The sequence below is a fragment of the Stylophora pistillata genome, chromosome 13 (assembly GCF_964205215.1).
Source record: "Stylophora pistillata chromosome 13, jaStyPist1.2, whole genome shotgun sequence".
NCBI lineage: Eukaryota > Metazoa > Cnidaria > Anthozoa > Scleractinia > Pocilloporidae > Stylophora > Stylophora pistillata.
The window spans coordinates 10259480-10282125 of NC_142531.1; the positions used below are offsets into that span (position 1 = coordinate 10259480).

General features: G+C 39.4%; 1 protein-coding gene and 1 pseudogene across 2 annotated transcripts; both read right to left on the reverse strand.

Annotated features, from left to right (window-relative positions):
- Window positions 1-3507: 3507 nt before the first annotated feature.
- LOC148717553 (uncharacterized) lies at window positions 3508-8657 on the reverse strand (annotated as a pseudogene). The gene is made up of 7 exons (XR_015994395.1): window positions 8478-8657; window positions 7898-7985; window positions 5314-7039; window positions 4768-4879; window positions 4407-4520; window positions 3850-4025; window positions 3508-3740 (listed from the first exon to the last, which is right to left on the reverse strand). The product of XR_015994395.1 is annotated as an uncharacterized LOC148717553 (transcript).
- Window positions 8658-9918: 1261 nt separating this feature from the next.
- Window positions 9919-22050, reverse strand: LOC111340870 (counting factor associated protein D). Its single transcript, XM_088742849.1, has 9 exons — window positions 20956-22050; window positions 19174-19385; window positions 16893-17145; window positions 15864-16080; window positions 14666-14919; window positions 14145-14236; window positions 13670-13843; window positions 12898-13087; window positions 9919-11052 (listed from the first exon to the last, which is right to left on the reverse strand). The coding sequence occupies exons 1-9, from the start codon at window positions 21218-21220 to the stop codon at window positions 10670-10672; spliced, it is 2040 nt and encodes a 679-aa protein (XP_088598975.1). The 5' UTR covers window positions 21221-22050; the 3' UTR covers window positions 9919-10669.
- Between the last annotated feature and the right edge of the window lie 596 nt (window positions 22051-22646).

Below are 22646 nucleotides of genomic sequence, written 5' to 3' on the forward strand. Positions count from 1 at the left end.
TGACTTCTGCTCGGGCCAATTACCAGTTTTGACGATAAACCAACTGCCACCCGAACGAACGTACCTCGCTATTTCACGATTGACAATAGATACGATACCAGAATGATGCCAAGCGGAAAATTTGGCCAAAAACGTATTGATTCAATCGAAATTTCATAGCCTGCGTGCAGCCGAACGAAAACCCCGGTTTTATTCGTCTGCGAATCAGCGACAAATGTCTTGTTCTGGAGTACCGAGATTCGAGTACTTCGTTTCGATTGGTTGTTCCTTACGAGGGCCGGCCCTCATTGGCTAAAAATCACTCGCAGCAGGTTGCCTCATATGCCATGTTTGTTTTCCCGGGCAAGTCTTAGCACGAGCGCTCGAATGTTTTAACGGAACGCGTATGTATAGTTTGTTCGAAGAATATTATAAATCACCAGGAAATATATCTAGTAAAAGGGAGAGGTAAATTCAATGTAGCTCAAGAACTATCGAGTCTCAAATTCACTCGCGAAAACCCTTGCGAGCACATTTGCAAGTCATGCCTGGCTTTACGTACGATGCACGATCCTCGCAGTAGAGAGCGCTATTTATGCAATAGCGAAATTCAGACCTGTTCCCAGTTGGCTTGTTAGTTCAATTGGTAGAGCGCTGCACTAGTATCGCAAAGGTCAGTGGTTCGAATCCCTTACAGGCCTGATTTTTTTCAGGTCTGATTTTCGCTATTGCATAAATAGCGCTCTCTACTGCAAGGATCGTGCATCATACGTATCTAATACCGCAGTTCAAATATATGAACTTCATATATTCATTGTATCTGATGCCTGGCATTGTTGAAAAAGCGAAGAGGACTTGTTGAGAACCTATCTAAAATTGAGAAGGAGTTACAAGAATTGTTTGATAGGCCAGCTTCTACTATCAATGAACATCCTGAACTAAAGAGAAGTGGTCCAACCGTGACAAATGAGGGTTCAACACCGAAGAAGAGCCGCTTGGATGATGAACAAGTACCTTCGACACCTCGCTCGAACGAGCAGCTAAATTCACAACAATCGCGGTACTCTGCCAAAGAACCAGTTGAGCTACCATCAATAGCTGCAATTGATAATTCTACACCAAATAAGAGCTATTTTGAGGAAGAATGTACCTCAATCTTAACGTCAACGCCTCAAGCGAAAGGACGTCCCAGTGTGTCTTCGAGACAACAACAAACGCATGAATCCAATCAAAATGATGAACGAAGTACTGATATTAGTACCCAGATCTCCATACGCCAGAACAAGATATTTGTCGCTGATTCGCAGACGAATAAAACCGGGGTTTTCGTTCGGCCGCACCCAGGCTAAAAATACATTTCCGGTATAAACTGTATTAAACTGGAATTATCGGAATTTGTATTTAAAAAAGGAAGTTTGTTTTTCTCACACGAAAAGAATTTAGTACGGTGCCATTTTAGATTATATCCGTGCATCTGTTTAAGTTGAAAAATTATCCTTATATAAACCAGTTTAATATGACCCCTTCGGAAAGAGTACCATATTACCCCATACATTAATTATGCATTCCACTTCTTTGTCTTTCACGACAAAACTATAAAAAAAAGTCTACTAGTCTAAATGCATAATAAATGTATGGGGTTATATGGTACTCTTGCCGACCCTTTCTAACAACGAAGAAAAGTAGATGTTCATATTACGAGGAGAATTTATTCGATCGAACTTAAATGGTAAATTGTTTTGCCAATTGTTGAACAATAGCTTACAGATTGGACGAAAATCAACGTGAACATAGGAGCCAATCTTTAGCCCGAACAGTAAACAATAATAGGTCTAGTCTACTGACGAAGGTTCGTTGAAATGAATGATGATCATAATGATGTTATTTGTACATGTCCATCAAAATCCTCAGGTTTGGTTACACACGCTTCTTGTTCCGGACAAACGTTAGAATCGTAAATGCAAAATTAGAAGTTGATAGTTTACCAAATCAAATCATTTGTCATGTTTTCTTGTTGAATGCTCTCACAATTTAAAGACGAGTTTCATGATGATTTAACTAATTATCACCTCAGAATTGAAATTTGTACAGAACGCGCGTTGATTTTACAAAACCGAAGCGTGAACCAAAAATGCAAATAGTTTCATTCAAATTAAATTTTATTGTGTCCTCGCTTTGAAAAGCAAGAACTTTTGATTCCTCTACCGTTACGGCTGTCGCCGGTTACAGATATAGAAAAAAAGGGTTAAACTTGGTATCCGTAAAACAGTGCACGATACATATAGTAGAGCGAGTATAACGTGTGATAAGCAGAAAAAAATCAATCAATCTGTAGGGATGAAATATAGTTGATTTATTTTTTCTGCTTATCACACGTTATATCTAACAATTATTCGCCTCAGGTTCCGTGAATATCGTCAAATAATCCACCGAGACGAAGTCGAGGGGATTATTCGACAATATTCACCGAACCTGAGGCGAATAATTGTTTTAGTATAATTTCCGAGCTGAACAACGGAGAAATTTTAAAAATCATAACATTTTAGTAACATTTAATAACATTTTATTTTAAAATTTTATATAAACCGCGTGGAGCGGTTTATAGAGCGTCATATAAGGAACCGCTCGACCAATAAGATTGCTGGAAACTCTTTGCTCAGCTCTGAAATTATACTTTATATATACTCAGTTTATACATATATATATTACATGTGAGGAAGTGGTCGATACCGTTGAATAGTGCTCAATACACATGTGCAGAGCTTAATACTAGGTAGCAATCAAACAAGACGACACATGGTTTCTGTTGGTTGGAGTTTCGTGCTTACGCACTCATCAGACAGATTAATAAAAATCTAAATCTGTCTGACAGATTAAAATTAAACATCTCAAACAGCCCTTCGCGTGATTTGAATCGAAAAAATTGAAAATTGAAGCTTCAAGAAGTCTTCGATTTGAGTGTTTGAATCTTAGCTCTGGCTGGAAATACTCTTGAAAGAAATGCGCTATATCTGTTTTGTACCTCTATATATAAATATTCCATGTACTTGGATCACACTCTTTCTTGTTTGATTCATGCTCGAAGCATCAGGGATATTCACCAGTCAGTCTGCGAAAAAAAGGAAAATAAAACATATATTAACACATGATGCTCTAGAATTTAACCCTTTCTTCGGCACAAGGGATAAAAGTTGGTTTTTCGCAGAAACACGCATTTTGTAACGTCAGACGAGTAAAATGCAGTATTTAAATCTTTAAGTTACGGGTAACTCTACAAATAAAGGTGAACGTAACCTGGATTCAAAACGATCACTGACGAATATTCTAATTTACTATCCAACTGTGCTTCAGTGAGTACAAATAACGCCCAAAACGAGTTCAAATATCTCGCTGTCTTTTGACTTGCCCTACGGGCTCGGCACAACTCGTAGAAAACTCAGCGATACAACACAACAAAACGTCTAATAAGATATATAGATTCGAGGAATCTTATGGTAGCTGTTGCCCTAAATTTGGTGAACTTACTCTTCACAGCTCACTGACTCCTTTTGCATTCACGTCCCCAACAGCTTCCATTACTCACGTGATGTCTAACTTCTCTAGTGCAATTTGTAGTTGTTTGCCTCCAGTGCTGTCCACTTTCTTTCATATTTCTCTGCCAGCTGATTGAATTCCTCAAAAAATTTGAATTCTACCTTTATTGTAGCCATCTCAGCAGTCAGCACTTCTTCACATTCTTTATTTGCAACTGCTTCAATAACCTAAAAAATTAAGAAGAAAAAAACACGATGAATGGAAAATATGCTGACTGAATTGTGAGCTGGTAATAATTGTACGATCCCAAAAACACATGCTTAGCAACTCATTTACCTGATGAAACAGCCGTACCATAATGCGTAGAAACATATGGAGTGTATCCAAAACAACAAACGGAAAGGGTATTTTCAGTAGTGGGGGCTGTTTGCAGCCTTTCCTACCATCGGTGGTGGACTTTTTTGCTAGGCGATCACCATCTGCTAGATCTCTTTCACTTGGCCACTCCTCAACTAAAATAAAAAATTGAAAGTGAACTGTTTCTCTAAACTTGTACATTATACTTTAATGTTCTTTTGCCTACTTTTTGGATGCAATGGCACAAACAGTTAACATTAATGCAAGGTGAATGATTGTTGGTGTACAATGATTATTTGTGCTTTGTGAGTGATGGGCATATATATTTATTCAAATATCAATGAGTTTTTGTCATTCCATTCATGAAACTTGTTTTTTTTTTTATTGTACGTCACTGCATTTTGTTTTTCAGTTTTTTAAACCCAGCCCTCCATATATATATATATATATAAAACAACAAATACACTCCACTGATCTTTAATTATTACTACCGGTCGTAAATACTTTCAATTGATTAATTTTGTAAGCATACGTACCATCCAGGTCATTAATCTTGTCTTTGGTGCAAAAGCACCATATACAAAAAATTTTGAGCAAGCTGAATTCAGCCCATAAACAAGGGCCAAGAACTTCCAGTCGACCAGCAATACCTGTACATGAAGAAAATGTATCTATTTTTAGTAGAATTCTAGTTATTATTACATACTAATGCAAGTACTGCAATCTGATTGGCTGAGCTATTGCACACATATTTAATCATTATTTTCCAAAGTGAAGGTGAATAGTGGTGGTTAGTTATGAAAAAGAGGAAATTCATGTTATGGCATGCGCACTAAGCCTCATCAGTTACAACAAAAGGGATTGGATTTTGCTAGAAATATTTGTATAGCTAATTACCATTCAACATCGAAGTGCTCTCCATAAATCTCTAAACCTTCTGATTTTACTGCCTCAATTTCTTTGAACATCTCGCCTAAACACTCCTTTAATTCCTCATAGTCCTCTTTCCCTATAATAATCAGAAAACATTCTCTGCTTCAAATTATTATTGTTGAATGAAATTGTTTTGAAACAAAAAATGAATTTCCAGCCTGAAATTTCTTGAAAAGAGCAAATTTTACAGGAACTATTAAGAATGTAAGTGTTGACTTATTTGAAATATTTTGGGATCAGGATCAGTGATCCAAGATCACTTGAATTATGGTGCATCAAATAAACTGATGTTCCATGTCCATGTCAGTGTTCCCCATTCACGAGTCTAGATTCCGATTATTCCCAAGGAATGTACCCTTATCATATCAAGTGACTGCAAAAATTAATTGACTTAGTAACAGTTCACATGATTAAAAGAAAAATGTTACTAAATTATTTCGAATTAAATTAAGGATCTTTTAATGCGAATATACTTTTCATGACATTTCAAAGATGTTAATGAATGCTTACCATTGCATAATGCTAAGGTGTACTGGTATTCAAACGAATGCCTGTCTTCCGCAAGTATGTTGAAAACTGCCATAACTGAGCCAATCCGCTGACTCGTTCTCCTGCTATCAGCAGCAAATCTCAGCCTGACTGTCCCGCGCTCCCTCCTCTCTTAATGGCTTCCCTCAAATCTTCTATTCCCAAAGGGTATTCCAACACCTCCCTGATGATGCTGCGGCGGGAGCCATCTCCATTCTTAGCCTTGGTATTAAATGCAGTGGATAAGGATGTGGTAGTCAGTTTAGAGCATTACTTTTTACAGGGCCCACTATGACAATAAATATCGAACTTGAAAAGCCGCAATCCAGGAAAACAAAGTGGTTTACTTTGACCCGTTACCTAAAATAATAAGTAATCAAATGACTTTTTGGTCATAACTGCATAAAATCATGTGTGTAAATAACTTTTCTTTACGTTTTAGACTTTAAAAATTAATTAAATTATTTTCCTCTACTTAAAATAAGCGCACTTGGAAGCAAAAGGAACATGGGTATTATTTTATAGTGAGGGGGGTTCAGTTTTGAGCTAACAACATAGACTAGCTACGAGCAGTCTCTCTTTTTCCTCAGTCCGCAGATTAAGCGAGAAAAAATTGGTGCGAAAACTGGCCACAGGGTCACATATCATTTTCGCTACACGCTCGGCGAACAAAGAAAAAAGAGACTGTCAGTATTCTATCAAGAAGAAATAATCAATAAGCAGTCCCTTGCCTGTGGTACAGGTATTGCGTTGATGGTCTTATTTTGCTCTCTTCTTTCTTGAATCAGTGCAGAAAGAGGTGGGATTAGGTAACGATGTCCTCAGGCAGGGCCATTCTTAATTCGTGATAAGCTCTGTCACTTACGAGCCCCTGATCCTTGGCAGCAAGTATCCGCCTGACGACTTCAGTCGTGTAGGCATCGTCGGAGCTGTCTTCCATGTCGTAAGCATTATTTGCCAACGGAATTATCAGTTCTCGGCCATACACATTAAATTTTATCCGTGGATGTATTGAGAATAAATATAAAGGAGTTCAGTACAATCATCTTCATGACTTGGTTCGGTTTGTTTTGTGAAGGTCAGGTCGGAGTAAGATGAATGAATGAATGAATGAATGAATGACTGAATGAATGATGATGATGAAGATGAAGAACAAATCTTGTGAAAAACTTAGCTCGACTGGTTTAAACTCTGTGGGAAGTTTCTCGACAGCATTCAACGTCAATTCTTGTATCTTTTTTCTCTTCTGGGAACGAGATGCCATGTCACATTCCCAAAATTTTTCTTTGACGAGTTAAACTTAAAAGCGTTTTTAATTTGGTCCGATCCACTGGCAAACGGCGTTGTGACACCTCATTCCGAAGTAAGATCAGTTCCTCTCTTAACTGGAAGGCCTCTGCTCGAGCTTTAATCAGTTCATGATGCTGCTCTGTCGTCAAACTTTTTTTAAGTGTTCATTCTCCGTTCTGAGTTCGCGGATGCCGGGCAAGGTCATATTGTTCCAGTAATGGAACTGAGATAAAATCCGTCCGTTGTCCCCGTTCATATATAAGGCTTGGAACCCCGTCTGTAAAGAACATTTGCGGGTTTTTGCAATTTGAACTTTGAGAACATCTCTGCACTGAGCGATCGAAGGTTGTGATTGTCAGGTCGCGTGGATACATGTAGTTTACCCGAATTGAAATGGTTGCATATATTTGTAAGTTGACTGTTTATAAGACAAAACCCCATAGACAATAGGTTAGTGACACGTGACTTAAGACGCTTTAAGCATGTAATTCGTTAAAGAGCAGGCGGCACACGCGTTTAATTTTGAAATTGTCGTCAATGATCGTAAATTGGTGGTTGATAATCCATAAAACAAAACTGCGTGGACTGTTTAGCGGAATTGAAATATTTGCATTTACAAAGCTGTTGGTTGACGTTTAATGAGACAAAGCCTAAGGGGCAATAGTTAATAGCACTCTCATTTTAAAGACGCCTTTAGCATTGCAAAGTGTAAGGCTAAAAGCTCATTCCTTGTGATTTACTGGTTTTCTTAATTTGTGGGTAGAAGTATTTTTTTAACTTGATGAGCACATTGTTTTTCACGTTGTCGCCTGTCGCTTTGAGCACGAAACGAAGGATAAATATGTTCTTTGAAGCTGTCTGGGCCCTGTCCGAAAAGCGACATCAGTCAAACGTAAGAAGGTGTGAAATCACAATTTCTTTGCTCCTGAGGCTTGACAACAGTGGGTCAGATGGATAGTGCGTAACATGCACAATAATGACAAGGTATTTCTTTGACACTGGCGAGACACATAAAACTTATTTGCATGGTAGAATCAATTCATCAAACGAACAATGATCAAAAAAATTGAAAGCCACCTCCGTCACAAAGAAAGCCAAGAAATCAGGCCGAGGAGAAATTGATTCATTTTTAATTAAGTTTGCAGTTCTTCTTCGTCTATGACTGACTGAGTTAGTTTCGAATTAGAAACATTCGCTAAATCCAGGTTAGATCGTTCAATGTAGAGGAATAGGCCAAGATAGCCAGTTTGTTAAAAAAAAAAGTCATTCATCTTACCTTTCTAGAAGTTGTCATGTATTTCCGTTCCTTCCTTTACTTTCCTGATCTCAAGGTGTTCTCAGTCTCGATCTTCTTGATACTGTCCCTACGGAATAAAACGAGACAAATATATTATGAATGCGTACATAACTCAGTGCGGCCTCTGTATGAAAGATGGGGACCAATCCTCTGGTAACCAGAAACTGGAGTCTACATAACAACGTACGTTTTCATGATTACCCTCTCCCCTTTGAAGGAGTTGGAGGGTAATGAAAGAAAAAGAACGTTTAAAATACACTTTAGGTCAACAAACTGTAATCATAAAAGCTAGCTTACAAGTATGTACAAGAATGAGAAGAGAAATAAGTAAATAAGCGATAGGTGCACTAACAATAAAGTACTCGTTGCCACCAAAGTCACGTTCATGAAGAACTGTCATGGCGGCTGCCGTTGAGGATTTGTCTTACACCGTGCTGTGTGTATTACGCTCTCTCTAACCCTGGTACATTTGACTGCGTAAATCAATTTTACAAGGGCCACAACGGGAAAGATAAACTCGGTATTTCTATCTAAATGTATCTTTCCATAGGTTATTTACCTGAAGAAAAGTCGTGACAAAGTGAAAATCTAAATTCCTCGACGTGGTATTTGAACCACTTGATCCAGCATAAGAAACACCCGCCAACCTGGACAGAACAGACGATATCCAAGGAAATAGTGTCGAAAATACATGTGTCTTGGCTCCATAGACGCTAAAAAAGACGCTTAAATTTCTTGTAGTTCGTAAGCTTTTTCCACGTGCAAGAGTAAGCGCAAATATGAATATTTATTTTGAAAATTATTTGTAATTCATATGAGTTTTCTCACTACAAAAAACGGGTTCAAATAATCGCCACCAAGTTCTTCGGCCTCCGAAGAAGGATGCCTCAATAGAGAGCGGCAAATAGTTTTAGAAATTTAGAAATTTTAACTCGAACTTAAATGAACTTGAGCTCAAAACAGCTTGTTTTAAATAGCACATAACCTAGGCTATATGCTACTGGTCATCATTAACTATCGGTTCACCAGAACTCCGCATTATATCGATCTGTCTTTCTTTCCATAGGCAGTTCGAGTAACAAAGTGATGCATAAGTGTTGACTGAAACATGTTACAGACGACGGAGCTGTTTTATTTGGCCACTTTCCGACTAGATAATTGCGCGCAAATGATTTAAATAAGTACACGTACATGGATCGTACATATCTGTAATATTGTGAGGTCTTTACATTTCAAAAGGGTACACGAGGAGAAATAAATTCCACCCTTCCTTTTCTACGTTTCCAGGACCCCTGAAATTGAAAGAAATTTGAGCCAAGCTTGGACCTGGTCCTCGATAAAGTTTGCACGGTTTACTTTAAAAAACAAACGGGTACAGAATGAGGGAAATAAGTAGGCAACGAATTATGCAGAAGACGTCGTCAGAAATTTGAATAGGGGTAAGCGCTTAGCCTGGCGTACGACCAACTCTTCAAAGTCGGGAGAAAAACGCCGCGCCACCCGTGAGGTGAACATCCGGTGGACAAGCATGGGAAGCAACTCAGGTCCCTACTCCCTCCCTCCCCCCCCCCCCCCCAGTTCTCTCAAGCTTTCAAAGCAAAACATGAGAGCAAACCATATTGCAATCATTGATTACAATACTAGCTTTGTTGTTTTTTTTTTAAATACCGTTATCCTTTCTTCTATGGCTATTATTTCTTGCATTTGTCTGAGTCCGTTATCCTCCTAATTATGTTTTAATGCTTTTAGTTTGGCCACCTTATCTCTCTAAAACTCTTCGGTTATTTTGCTGTAAGTTGAACTTTTGTAAGAACTTTTCTCGATTTGTTTACCAAGAGAAGACCATCTTTCGGCCGACAGACAACTAACTGTTTTGGAAATCATTCTTTACCTGTCCCTCTCATAGTTCTTCTTTCCCCCTCCCTCCCCCCCCCCCCCCACCTTATCCTACGACCTGAATAATAAAATTTAACAAAAATAACAACAATAAAGATACAAAATCAGAACCCCAAAATTCTTTCAATGACTCTATTCGGCAGTATAAAATATTTTACATTGTACTAAACTATATTTAGTATAGCTATAAAAAAACATTTACACAGTTCAAGACCTATATAACAGTATAGCAGAAGTCTTCTTGATTATCAACAACATTTGGTTTGAATGACTAAATTTGAGCTTAGACCATATATGGTACAATTTCACTTGGTACAGTAAGAGCTTCGTGTTTAGAGGCGGCAGAAGTTAGCCTTTTTGAGGAATGTCTTTTTACCAAAAGTAAGTTACCGGGAGTCATACAGTCCATAAATTCACTATTTACTTTGCAGATTCACAGACTCTATTACTTGGAATCAAGAAATATCCAGTGACTAGTTGCCTCTAAGGTAAGAATATTGCCTCGTTTTCATGCTCTCGCTTTTTATTCAAAGCGTAACGCGCAAGATGTTGCGAGTCATTTGGATCCAGGCCCTTCGCTTCCACTTCAAATTGTAGGTTTCACAAAACATTGATTTGAGATACAACAGCATAACGACTACAGTGCATTAAAAAATGAGCGACTTACAAAGCATATCTACGAGAAAGAACGTCCGAAGCAATGTACAGGTATCTATAGCAATAATACATGTGCCGCAGCTATCAATAACGAGAAGCATCTGTGTACATCTAAAAGAAGAAGTTGGCTTTTTGCGGAAGCAGAGCTGGAAATAAACAATCCTACGGCAAGAGCCTTCCTGATTCGCTGTGTTAACGTCACCAGAGGTCCACATCGTCCAAATATTCGTCATCTTCTATATCCCTGAAGTCAGGATCTTCTATTGCGTCTTTTCGAACAATTTTATAATCATCTTTTGTGTTGTATTTAGCTGCGTTAGCCATCATTTGCTCTCGTAACTTTTTCTTTAGTAATGTTTCTTTCTCTTTGTTAGCCTTTTCTTCGAGTTTCCACGGTAAAGGCCTTTGTCCCTTGTTCAACACAACAAAAGGTCTCTTTTCTACTCCACAAAGTCCATGTCTGATTTTGATAAATCCATTATCTCCCCAGTTATGGGACCAAGAGTTTTTAATCAGCCAATAAGGAACCCCGTTTTCGGTGCCATATCCGACCAATAACACGGCATGGTCGGTTTTATTATCTAAAAGAAAAGATACACAAATGCGCATTTACCATTTTACACCCTAACATCAGCATCTATATTCTCTCGACTCTTATCTATACATTTCCTTTGACACTGACAAGGAGAATTCGTATGTGTAATCAAATAGCGACGAGTGAAATTAGGAAATAATTTCACGCGCGTTTTGTCAAAATTCTGATAATTTCCCGAGCCTTTAGGCGAGGGAAATTATCAGAATTTTGACAAAACGCAAGTAAAATTATTTCCTAATTTCACGAGAAAACCATTTCATTACCTTTTAATATCGTGGGTGACAAATTACATTCACAACCGTAATTGTTTTTACTGGTTTATTCTATCGAAAACTGAGAACATGAAGAAGAATATAGTTTTCGTTTAAAGCATACATTATTGTTAAAGTTCGTAATTTTCTGAGTTTCTTCACAAAAAATACCTTTCGAATTCTTCGTGCCTGTTAATAATTTTCGGCTGCTTCTTTTAATTTCGTAACTTCTTCAAGGGTCACCGTCTTAAATCTCGACGCCATTTTGGCTCTGATCGAGATACAAGAGATGTTACCTGGGCAGTTTTGTAATTTCACATGTGAAATTAAAGATTAGCGCTGAAATTTCGCGCCAAAATGAAGGAGTTATTTGTCACTTATGATATTAGTTTAACAATCAGAGCTTCTTAGGTTGGTGATCGTTTCCTTTATTCTCATGATTGTTATTAACGATTCTGCAGGATTACAGTAAGGAGAAATTAGATATTGGTCACTCTTAGGGTCAAAAGAGTTACTGTCAACTGACAGACTTTTTTTCAACAATGAGGTGGTAAGTAGATTTTGCTGATTAACCTTCTTGGGTTTTATCCGAAAATATTGTCTTAGTGAGTTTGAGGAGAATAAACGATCGAGCATTATTGTTCAGACGTTTGAAAAGCAACTGCGCGAGGAGGACATCTTCAAAAGTATTGATCCATTGCTGCGACCATATGGCACGAAGTAACTAACGCGACACACGACGAAACCCTGGGCCAATCAGAACATTACCTAGTTCATTTTAGGACGGATGAAAAAAAGAATAGCATAGCAAGACGCGGGCCGAACGACTCGAATACTTGGATAGGAAGTCAGTTTCATAATTTCTGCTTTAACCGAGCTTTTTGTTATCAAAGACTGAAATAATTTATGTTATCAATTAGTGCAGAAATATGCTCAATTATAGTTCACCACTAAATTTTCTCCGGTTCTTATTGGTTTAAATCGATCACGTGACGCGATAGTGTTCATCCGTGGAGAGACACTATCAGCCCATAGTGCCCGCCCGCGGAAAATACCCGGATGGATAGTGCCCGTCCGCGGAAAATACCTGGATTGATAGTACTCATCCGTGAAAAGTTTTGAATAGTTTGACAGCCGCGAAGTTAGGCAGATCGGAAAAACAATGACTTTTCAATTCTGACAGGTATAACGTATTATTTAGCCAATGTACGGTTGCGAATTATTGACATTTGTGACAAGCTGTAGGCGCGGAAGAAAATTTAGTGGTGAACAATAAAAACAATAGAGTGTTTATGTCTCGGAACTATCAGTCTGATAGTTGCCCCTTGGAAATTTGATGTTCTTAAAACTAGAATATTTGTTTTAAGAAAAACAAATTTCCTCGGGGCAACTATCAGCCGATAGTTCCTCGACAGAAACACTCTATTGTTTAAATAGTATTCCTAAAGAGCTTAGCCCAATTTCAGTGGGTTCCAGCTGTAATTCTGGCACGGAGTGACAACAAAGTTCGAGTCTTTCTCGTTCCAGAAAGATTCGATAATTTTCAAAAAGCGAGGAATTGAACAGGAATGTGTACTTACTACATGTGATATCGTCTAAGACGCCACGACTGTAGAATTTTAAAGTTTTCGGATTTGCATTGATAGAAATGGTGGCTGGGCCATGGTAAGCCAAAGCTTTCTTAAGCGCTTCCTTGTTGTAGCGTTTGACTCTCCTATAACTGTGAATTCTAGCTCCAACTTTCAGTCCCTCAGTTTTACAGTACCCTTCCTAAATGAAAGAAAGGCAAAAAATGACGTATATCAGGTAACTGAAGTATCTATGTGCGAAAGTGAAAGACGTGATCCTGTAAATTAAACTTTCAGTAATTATTTTGATCCAAAAACATTTGTTGTCACTCTCGAGATGAAAAAGAAGGGTCTGTTCAGAACTCTGATGCAATCGGCTACAGGAGGATATACGCTGACTACACTGGCTGGGATGCTGCTCTCCCTATCCCCACCCCTCCCCTCGAGCATCCATCTGTAATGTGAGGTGAGATTTTTTTCCTTAGAACTCAACACTAGAAACAATGGAAACCTTACGAAAAGAGCTTGACGCGGTAGGCAAATAGAAAAGAAGCAATGATAAACCAAAGGAAGAAGGATCGGTGACAGAGGAACATATTTCATCTATTGATTGCAAAACATTGTCACTCTTAAAACCTTTCAGTGATTTGTTTTCATTATATATAATGGAGTTTCTTAATTCAAAGCTCAGAGAATGTGAGTGGAACTTCAGAGTTTATCATTCCAACGCTAAGAATTTTCAACCAAGACCACAACTTCTACCCCACCCCTAAGAGTAGCTAACCTGTCCCCGGTATGCTCCATAACTGTCTGCTGTGGCAATGCCAAACTTCTTGATCCAAGAGAACGCCTTCCATGTCCAGCCTCCAAGACAACCATTATTGCCATGGGTGGCACCAGGTGTAGCCCAGGTGCAGTCCAGGAGCTGCTGCTCTGACACATCAATCAATTTACCAGTCTAATAAGCAATGAGGAAGAATCTGAGTGACAAGATCAATTTAAAGTGAAATTCTATTTCCAACACTGTTTGAGTCTGGAAACACAGAGGAAAAGATACCGTTAAGCTGGGTACGTGGGCAAGTCGAAAAAAATTCTGATTTTGAAGACGGTGATATTTCGAGTGTTACACATTGCTTGTATCATGAGCTGTATTTCAGCATTTTTTTACTGTCCAATAAATGTTCTCCTCTACAGGAGTATCTCCTACAGGAACAGTGAAGATAATTTGAAATAATGACTCTTAACTAAGGACACCACACCTGAATATAATTGGCACCTTCCACTGCACCAGCTGCAGCAAAAGCCCAACAAGAGCCACACGTTCCTTGGCCTTTTGGAGGAAGAACAGCGCCTGGCAGAAAACAGAGCAGTTTGTAAAATAATGATCAAGTCTTAAAATAAAATGTGCTCAAACCATCCAACTCCAAACAGCTAGGAGGAAAACGAGGAAGGGGGTATCTATAGCAAGGTTGGCCAGAATACGAGCCAGAAATCAACTTATTGGTCCACTCAGGATTGCGTTGATACTTTGGTGGACTAACAACACTACTTTATGAACGAACTATTCAACGGTTTTATTCTGAATGAATACAGACCGAGGCCACTGAAATAAAAGAGATAACTCTCTACAGCAGAATATAGAGAACGTCAAGGGGAAGTGCTCCATGACCTTCTCCAAACTATAAAATCTACTGATTCAAAAGCTACGGCAGCGACCTATTTCTCTTCACTCAAAAGGTTAGAGGGACACAGAAGCTTGCCATATCATTCAAAAACATACCATATTTCCTCCAGTCCAGTTCAACAGGAACATGACCGTATCTACTTTTCTTCTTCTTAATTTTTTCCCGCCGTTCAACGGCATCGTCATCATACACTTGGTCGTCATAGGCGTCATCAAAGTCACGTGATCCGTAGCCTCCATCTCCCGGCATGAGGCCTTTGTGATTATCAAATTCTTCATTTGTCAGGTCAGCAAAGTGATTCACAGTTAAATGATACGAGTTGCCTTTCATGTTCATTGAACGAATATATCTACAGGCAAAGGAGGTCAAAGAATTAGTCGGTGATTTTTGGATTAGTAGTTTGCTAGAGGTGAAATCTCCAATAGACCAGTATCTCGTTCGATGAGCATTGATAGTGAGTGCTTCAACTAGAAAAGCATAATAAAGCCCCTTGAGATGATCAGTAGACCAACTCAGCTCTAGAAGTGTTCTCTAAATGATCTGAGCTATGTTTCAAATCGTTCTACCAACGTTTTTGACATACACTGTTTTCACAATAGACTACGAGCAGTCCCTTCTCTCCGGCGATCGAAACCTCCCTTATGGAGCTCCTGTGGTGCAGTGGCATCACTTCAAGAGTTCCCCGTGGCGCGCTAATAGCAATTTTTTTTTCACTGATTTGTTTTTTTTTTTTGACTCGCGCGACGGACTTTACCGAAAAGGAGGGGCTGCTCGTAGACTGTGTTTCCAATAATTCAATCTTACAATTTTCCCATGCCTGTCAGAGCAAAACATTGAACCTTCAACAGTATTTCGTTGTATATTCCACATGATACGCAATCAAAAGAAATCAAAACTTCACATACATGTAAACTACCAAAGGAAAATCACTTACGGATTTTGCGAAATCTTAAAATAATCTTTTGCGATGACGACGTTTTAGGAAAATTATGAAGAAAGTAGGCTCATCTGATTAGGCACTGGTCATTCCTTATAGGCTCGTTGTGTCACGATAAAATTTATCTGATCTCCATGTAAGGCTCTGTAATGTTCTTCTTATCCCCCTCATTGGCAATCAGTTGCCGGTCAGTTTTCTATAGTCCCCCCCTTTTATACTGCGTTGGCAACGACTGATCCCCCTCTGTTCTCCCTGTAAACCATGAGATCCCCCAAAAATCCTCTCCTCCCACCTACAGCAATAAATAATGGCTTTCCCTAATTCAAAATGATAACTGAATTATTAAATTCATTAACCTTAAATTGTGTCTAAATATGTGTTTCCTTTGTTGATGCTCAAGTTTGTCCTTGTAATCTCTCTTGTGTTTCTTACGGAAATTATGAAAGTCTTTATCCACAGGGTCCTCCTCATGGTGGAGCATAGCGAACTCTCCCATGGGGTTCAGGGACATAGAGGCACCATCACTGTCACGTGACCTCTTGTCAATGTTCCAGCACCACTTGTCATGGTGCACTAAAATAAACGGTAATAAAGTTGTTCAGCTTTGGAAGTAAATGAGCTCTCTGAACTTGGCAATCAGTAAAGCCTTAGTCAATAGAATATGATTCACAATTGAACTTTGATCAAATACCACCTTTACATCATGAAAAAGTAGTAATGATAACGGAGTATTTGGGTTAAAAGAATCCTAAGATAAGAGGAAGACTGGGCTTTCAGTCCAGTCGAGACGAAAAAGAATAAATACAAAGGCTGTTAACGATGTCTTTTGGAGGGGTTCCTCTGTACACATGAATGATTGATTATGTTTTTTTTAAACCATGCGTTTCCGTTAGTATTTCGGCTCGACGCAGTAGGTGCAGTACTATTCCAGGGAGACCAGTTAAATAACTCTGAAAAAGGGAATAAGGTATAGATATGGGAGATTCAGTCTCTTGGGTTGATCCCCTCAGTCTTAAGTATAATGTGTTCTTATGGGAATGCAGTAGGGAATTGCCCCACAAGGAAAAATTCATGCGGACACAGTCCCCTTCCCACGCGCCTTCGGGGCAGAAAAATCCCTTGCAAAGGTCACAGGAAATATCCCTGTTTGTTTTCGAACTACCAACTTACATATTGTCACAAGTCGATCACAAAAACAATGGGAATTGTTAATAATATAAAGAGGTTTCTTGTACCAATGATCAACGCAAAGGCCAATTTAGGAAATTTGAGGAAGGGTATGTGTCTGCCTTGGTGTGCAGTAAACTCCCCCTTCCCCTCCCCTACTGTTCTTCCACCCCTACGCGCTTTTAAGAACGCTCTCCTACAAAAACTGTTATACTTACGATGAGGAATCTCAAAGACATCCGGATCATCATCCGGATCATAATCCCACTCTTCAAAGCTGTGATAATGAATCGTATACTTGTCGTAGTACGACACAAGCAGTGTATCGTAGCCGTTCATTTCGAAGTACACAGGTTTGGGTGGGTCGGTCTTCGTTGCATAAAACAAGTACGAGTTGTTGCGTTCAAATATGGTCACGTTGTAACTCCACTTGGTACATTTTGTTCCATTGATAACGGCATCACCCTCATACTGAAAATGAAAGAAGACGTGATATTTTGTCATAGGGAAATGAGGGAACATTGTCTGCTAAGGAACTCCGCTTATGCCGGCCACAAGCCCACAAGTGAAAGGAGGAAGGTTGAGAATGAGACAAAAACCTGAGGTTATAGTTACCAACTCTAAGAGAATCAACTATTGGCGTCCTCTGACCAAGGTCTTATGTGTATAAACACCCGAAGAGGACTAACTGTCTGCTGAAGAGAAGTTATGGCTTCCATGCCTACAATATAACACCTAGTGACGTCAGAGCAATTTGGTTTAATCAACCACGTTGAAATTTTAAAATGGCCACCGTAAATAGTTAAAAAGCTGACGTTTCGAGCGCTAGCCCCTCGTCAGAGCATATGGAGGAATAGTCCTTTTTATAACTGTGGGCTTGGTGGCCAAGCCTTTGAACAGGAGTGAGGTTAAGGGTGACCCTGTTGTGATAGAGACCTGTATCTAGTTAGCATGATAACAATGTAATTTGCCGTATATGAGCACGATCCTTAGCAGTAAAGCACTATTTGAGCAATAGTGAAAATCAGACCTGAAAAAAATTTCAGGCCTGTACGGGATTGGAACCACTGACCTCTGCGATACTAGTGCAGCGCTCTACCAATTGAGCTAACAAGCCAACTGGGAGCAGGTCATCAAATTAATTCGATATAAACCCGTAGATGATAAATCAAACAACAACAAACATATGAAACATATGTGTGAACTGCGGTTATGAGACGTATATGAGCACGATCCTTCGCAGTAAAGCACTATTTGAGCAATAGTGAAAACCTGCTCCCAGTTGGCTTGTTAGCTCAATTGGTAGAGCGCTGCACTAGTATCGCAGAGGTCAGTGGTTCCAATCCCGTACAGGCCTGAAATTTTTTTCAGGTCTGATTTTCACTATTGCTCAAATAGTGCTTTACTGCGAAGGATCGTGCTCATATACGTCTCATAACCGCAGTTCACACATATGTTTCATATGTTTGTTGTTGTTTGATTTATCATCTACGGGTTTATATCGAATTAATTTGATGACCTGCTCCCAGTTGGCTTGTTAGCTCAATTGGTAGAGCGCTGCACTAGTATCGCAGAGGTCAGTGGTTCCAATCCCGTACAGGCCTGAAATTTTTTTCAGGTCTGATTTTCACTATTGCTCAAATAGTGCTTTACTGCGAAGGATCGTGCTCATATACGTCTCATAACCGCAGTTCACACATATGTTTCATATGTTTGTTAATGTAATTTGCATTTGAAAAGCAGCAACATCTCTATCATAACAAGGTCACCCTTAGCCTCACTCCTGTTCAAAGGCTTGGCCACCAAGGTCACAACAGTAAAAAGGACTATTGTGGGTTGTGTGTGTGTTTATACGCAGAAAGTGGAGCTACGCTATTGATGGGACGTTATAAAGCCCCACGTGGCTAAGAGTTTTCGTTGTATCAGGAATTTTCAGCCTAGATCTTATCTGACCGTGGCCATCGTGCTGATGCTAAAGGCAGGCAACACTTGTGAATGACTACTGGAAATTTGTAAAGGTAACCCTGCAAAGCACTACTGGGGAAGGAAACCAGCTATTAAGGGGCACTTAATAATGGGATTTTGGTTCTGGTCTGGTCACACAGCAGGCAAGCACTGCTTTAAAAGACAACAAGATCAAATACAATTCTAAAACATTTTCTGCTTCCTAAAAATACCTGGTTCCAAGTCGGGCAGAGATTAATCCTGAAAGGTTTGCACAATCGATGGCGTAAAGCAGCTTTAAGAGAACGATTACAACCCGAAAGGCACTTCTACAAGCGAGGAATGACTAACGCTTAAAACTGTATCGTCAAAAGAGTAGTGTAAGGATGTTCACACCCTAACATACCCCCTAACACGTCCCCTAACACATTCTGGTATGGCTAGAACAAAAGACACCAAAAAAATCTAGGGCCGAGTCTCAAGTGTGCCGCCTCTATTACAATTAACGATTTCTCAGTCTGTACAAACGGTTCTGACACAGAATTAACCAATTACCTTGAAGTCTTCCAGACGAGACTTGAACGGCCAGGCCGTGTTACACGGTAGAACAGACTGGGCCTTAGCCTTGCGAGACTTGGACCCATACCTCTTCCAACATCCCAAAAAATGGCGATCATTCCTATGACGTTTGTAAGAGAACTTTGGGATGATTTTAAAGAACATTCCATTTCTTCCTAAATCTCCTCTTTGAAAAGTTTTCACTTCACCTAGTAATGATCAAAGAAAAATATTACAAACGAATTTAGTCAAGCGTGTCCCCCTCCCTCCCTTCCCTAAAGCATTCCTCTTACACGTCTCCACTCCACCTCCCACGCCATCCTACATCAGAAAATTGGTCATTTCATTGATTGAGGTTTGACAGGAATTCGAGCCTCCAAGCAGACAAAAAACTCTCCCAGGAGAAAGATGTCTCATCCATGAAGATCTTAGCCACTGTAAGCTGTTAGTCAGTTTCGTAAATCTCAGATCGCAATTTATGAACGCATCAAAGTGCTTAGTAACATCATTTCCCTACACAAAGTAAGTTTATGAAGAGTTTAAACTTCTCTTTGGGAGTTCAAAAAAAAAATTTCATACAAAAGATTCAGGAGAAAGAAATACCTCTTACAAATTTTCGGTCCGTACGGTGAGTTATGGACCGAAATTTTTCGTATCGGATTTCTGGTCCTTGAGCAGAGTGTGCGGGTCATAGATCCGAGTGAAAAAAACCAGGTTCCATATTTTACAGTACAGACCGAGAAAAACGAGGTAAGTATGATTTACATTATATCTCTGGGTTCAAATAGAGGGGGGAGATTTCAATTCCAACAAATTTTGAATTTAGCGGTCCCTACAATGAAGTAAATTGACCAATCACAAGCGCACGTACTAAATGAGATGTAATATAAAATGGGTATATTCAGCTTTGATAAAAAAAAGAAAAATTACGGATTTATGTTTACCTTATATCTCTCGTGTCAGTGTTGACGAAGCTCAGCATTTCTATCTCTAGAGCGACTACAACCTTACATGTTGCTGGCTAATTACCGGAGTTGTTATTTTAGTGCAGGTTTTTAATTGTATGTGGTCTCAATCTCCAATCTTAAAATTACAGGTACCGTTTAGTGAATTTTGATCGAGGTGCATTTTGATGAGCAAATTCTATTTATCTCTTCATTGAGAACCAAATAGAAGATACGTGGTAATTCTCAGCCCACTAAAAAAAGTTCTGCAAACATTAATCGTACTAGAATAACTGAAATCGTTCCAAGGACAACTTAACCTTCTAAATTCTGAAAACCATCAACCTCCTCAAACGCAACTGAAATTTTCTTCCCCAAACCGACTGCTAACGTAGCAACGAAGTTTTTTCTTAAGTAGCATAGTATTTTTTAATAAATAGTGATTCACTTCTATGAGCTTTACTCGAAGGAAAAAGTAAAAAATTGGGGTCTGTTTGGTAACAGTTTCTGCGACATTCATTTCAGTGACATATCTGAAAATGGATAGTTCCACGACTGCACATGATTTTGCTGTCAACAATTAGTTTCTGCGCTAAGTGACGTATACGAAGATGGATAGTTCCCCTACAGCTTATCGCAGTCAACAATCGAATTACTCACTTAATAACTAGTAAACAACACTTGATCTTTCGATGTTTTGATAAAATATGCCGGTACCAACCCAAATCCCACCGAAAGGTATATACAGTACCTTTAAGAGTATAATTACTATCACAGCACAATTATAGCACAAGATCACAAGCACGTCATTGTAACCCGAACCTCGTTGTCTTACCATGGTAGTAATCTATTCGGCTCTTGTCGTAAGCCTGGCTATGCCAAACTTCAAAAGGCTCGTTAATGTTGCTTGTGGGAAGCGACAAGACACCTGTTGCATGATACTCCGCGGGAAAATGCAAACTTCGTAGATCAGGACCAGGTTTCTCTTCTTGTTTCGATTTGCTACCACCCTGCGTCTGTTTTTCAACAGGTGTACTCCCGATGTATTTCAAGAGTCCGATGATCATGAAACAAACCCAAATCGCTCTTCCATGAGGCATATCCCACACGACGACCTCTCCTCAACGTTATAATTAACAGATCGACAGGTTCGACAATGGTCTCTCACAAAACCACCACGCCAGTGAACGTCGAGTATTAAAAGCACACCTTACACGCTCCATCCAATCATGTCATACGGTATTTCGGAGATACCGTTCGAGCGCGGTATGGGGATGAACGTGAGTTATTTCCAGCCCGTTCACGAGACAAACGAGCATGTTTATACGTGATCAAGGCTCTGTATTACATCATGGAATAACAACGGCCTAATGACTTGAACAGCAACTGTCAAACAATCCCATATATGGAGTAGGTACCAGTCGTCGAATGAACTAAGTCTTTTTAAACGATAGTCGCAGTGAATACTGTAAGATCTAACAACTAATGAAACATTGTGCAGCTGAAACTGCACTTAAGTCTAGTTAGTGAGATACCACTATGTTGACACGAAATTTAACTGCACCAATGAGGAAAGCTAAGAATGACGAAGATTAAGGATCAATAAACAAAACAGTGGAGACCCGGGGTGGTCGAGTGAAGGCAAGAGTTAAATACGGAAATGACTAACCGAGATCCTTTACTGGCCCAAAGATCTAATCATGGTCTCGATAAAAGTAAGTTACTGTCGGTCTACATCTAACCGCTGTCTGTTGAGCGTGCAAGCAGGCTCCAGCGCCCAGGTTTTGCTTTACAGCCCCCTCTGGGACAGCCGCCAATTTCACCAACAGCAGCCGCTGAAGCCCTTGTCTAAAAAAAAAGACAACTTTAGATTATCGAATGACCGAGACCAAGGCTGTAAAGCTGAAAGCTATTGAACCACTCTTGACAGTTCAACACAAAAATGATTTAAAATGATAGTTCATCTTCATTGTTCGACATGGTAACACAAGAATAAAAATTGAGAGTAGGAGGCTAGGATCAGATTACAGACCTTGCGTATCGCGGACCGAATGTGACTGTCTGATTAGGTTACCGTAACCATGGCTACGATCTCAATGCCTCGCTAAATCTAAGCTCGTCGGAGGAAAAGCAGCACAACATTCGAAAATCAGCCAATTTGTTGAAGAGAAATCTCGTGTCGTAATAAATAAAATTCCCTTGATAAAAAACCAGCCGTCCCATATCACTTACCCTTATGAATTTTCTCTGACCTTGTTGGCATAAAAATGTCAGATGTTTGCCACGTTTGCGCGAATACAACATGACACAACTAAGTAACAAGGGAGATTATCGATTCACCAATGTGAAACGCACGGAAAATAATCAACAATTTGAAAGATTGTCTTTCTTGAGTAAGAAGCGCCAGCCATCAAACTATGTATACTTCAGTACTTCTAAACTTTCTCCAAGCAAGTGAAGAAAGACAGCCATAACGTTATACTATAAAAGGGGACGATCAAAATTTGACTTGCAAGTGCATTGGTT

Bases quoted from the DNA above. Each gene is read 5' to 3' on its own strand.
- LOC111340870 (XM_088742849.1), bottom strand. From the start codon at position 21,220: ATGCCTCATGGAAGAGCGATTTGGGTTTGTTTCATGATCATCGGACTC. The intron at 19,386-20,955 runs GTAAGACAACGA...GATCATTACTAG, and splicing joins CCGAATAGATTACTACCATG to GTGAAGTGAAAACTTTTCAA. The intron at 16,081-16,892 runs GTAAGTATAACA...CGTTTATTTTAG, and splicing joins TGTCTTTGAGATTCCTCATC to TGCACCATGACAAGTGGTGC.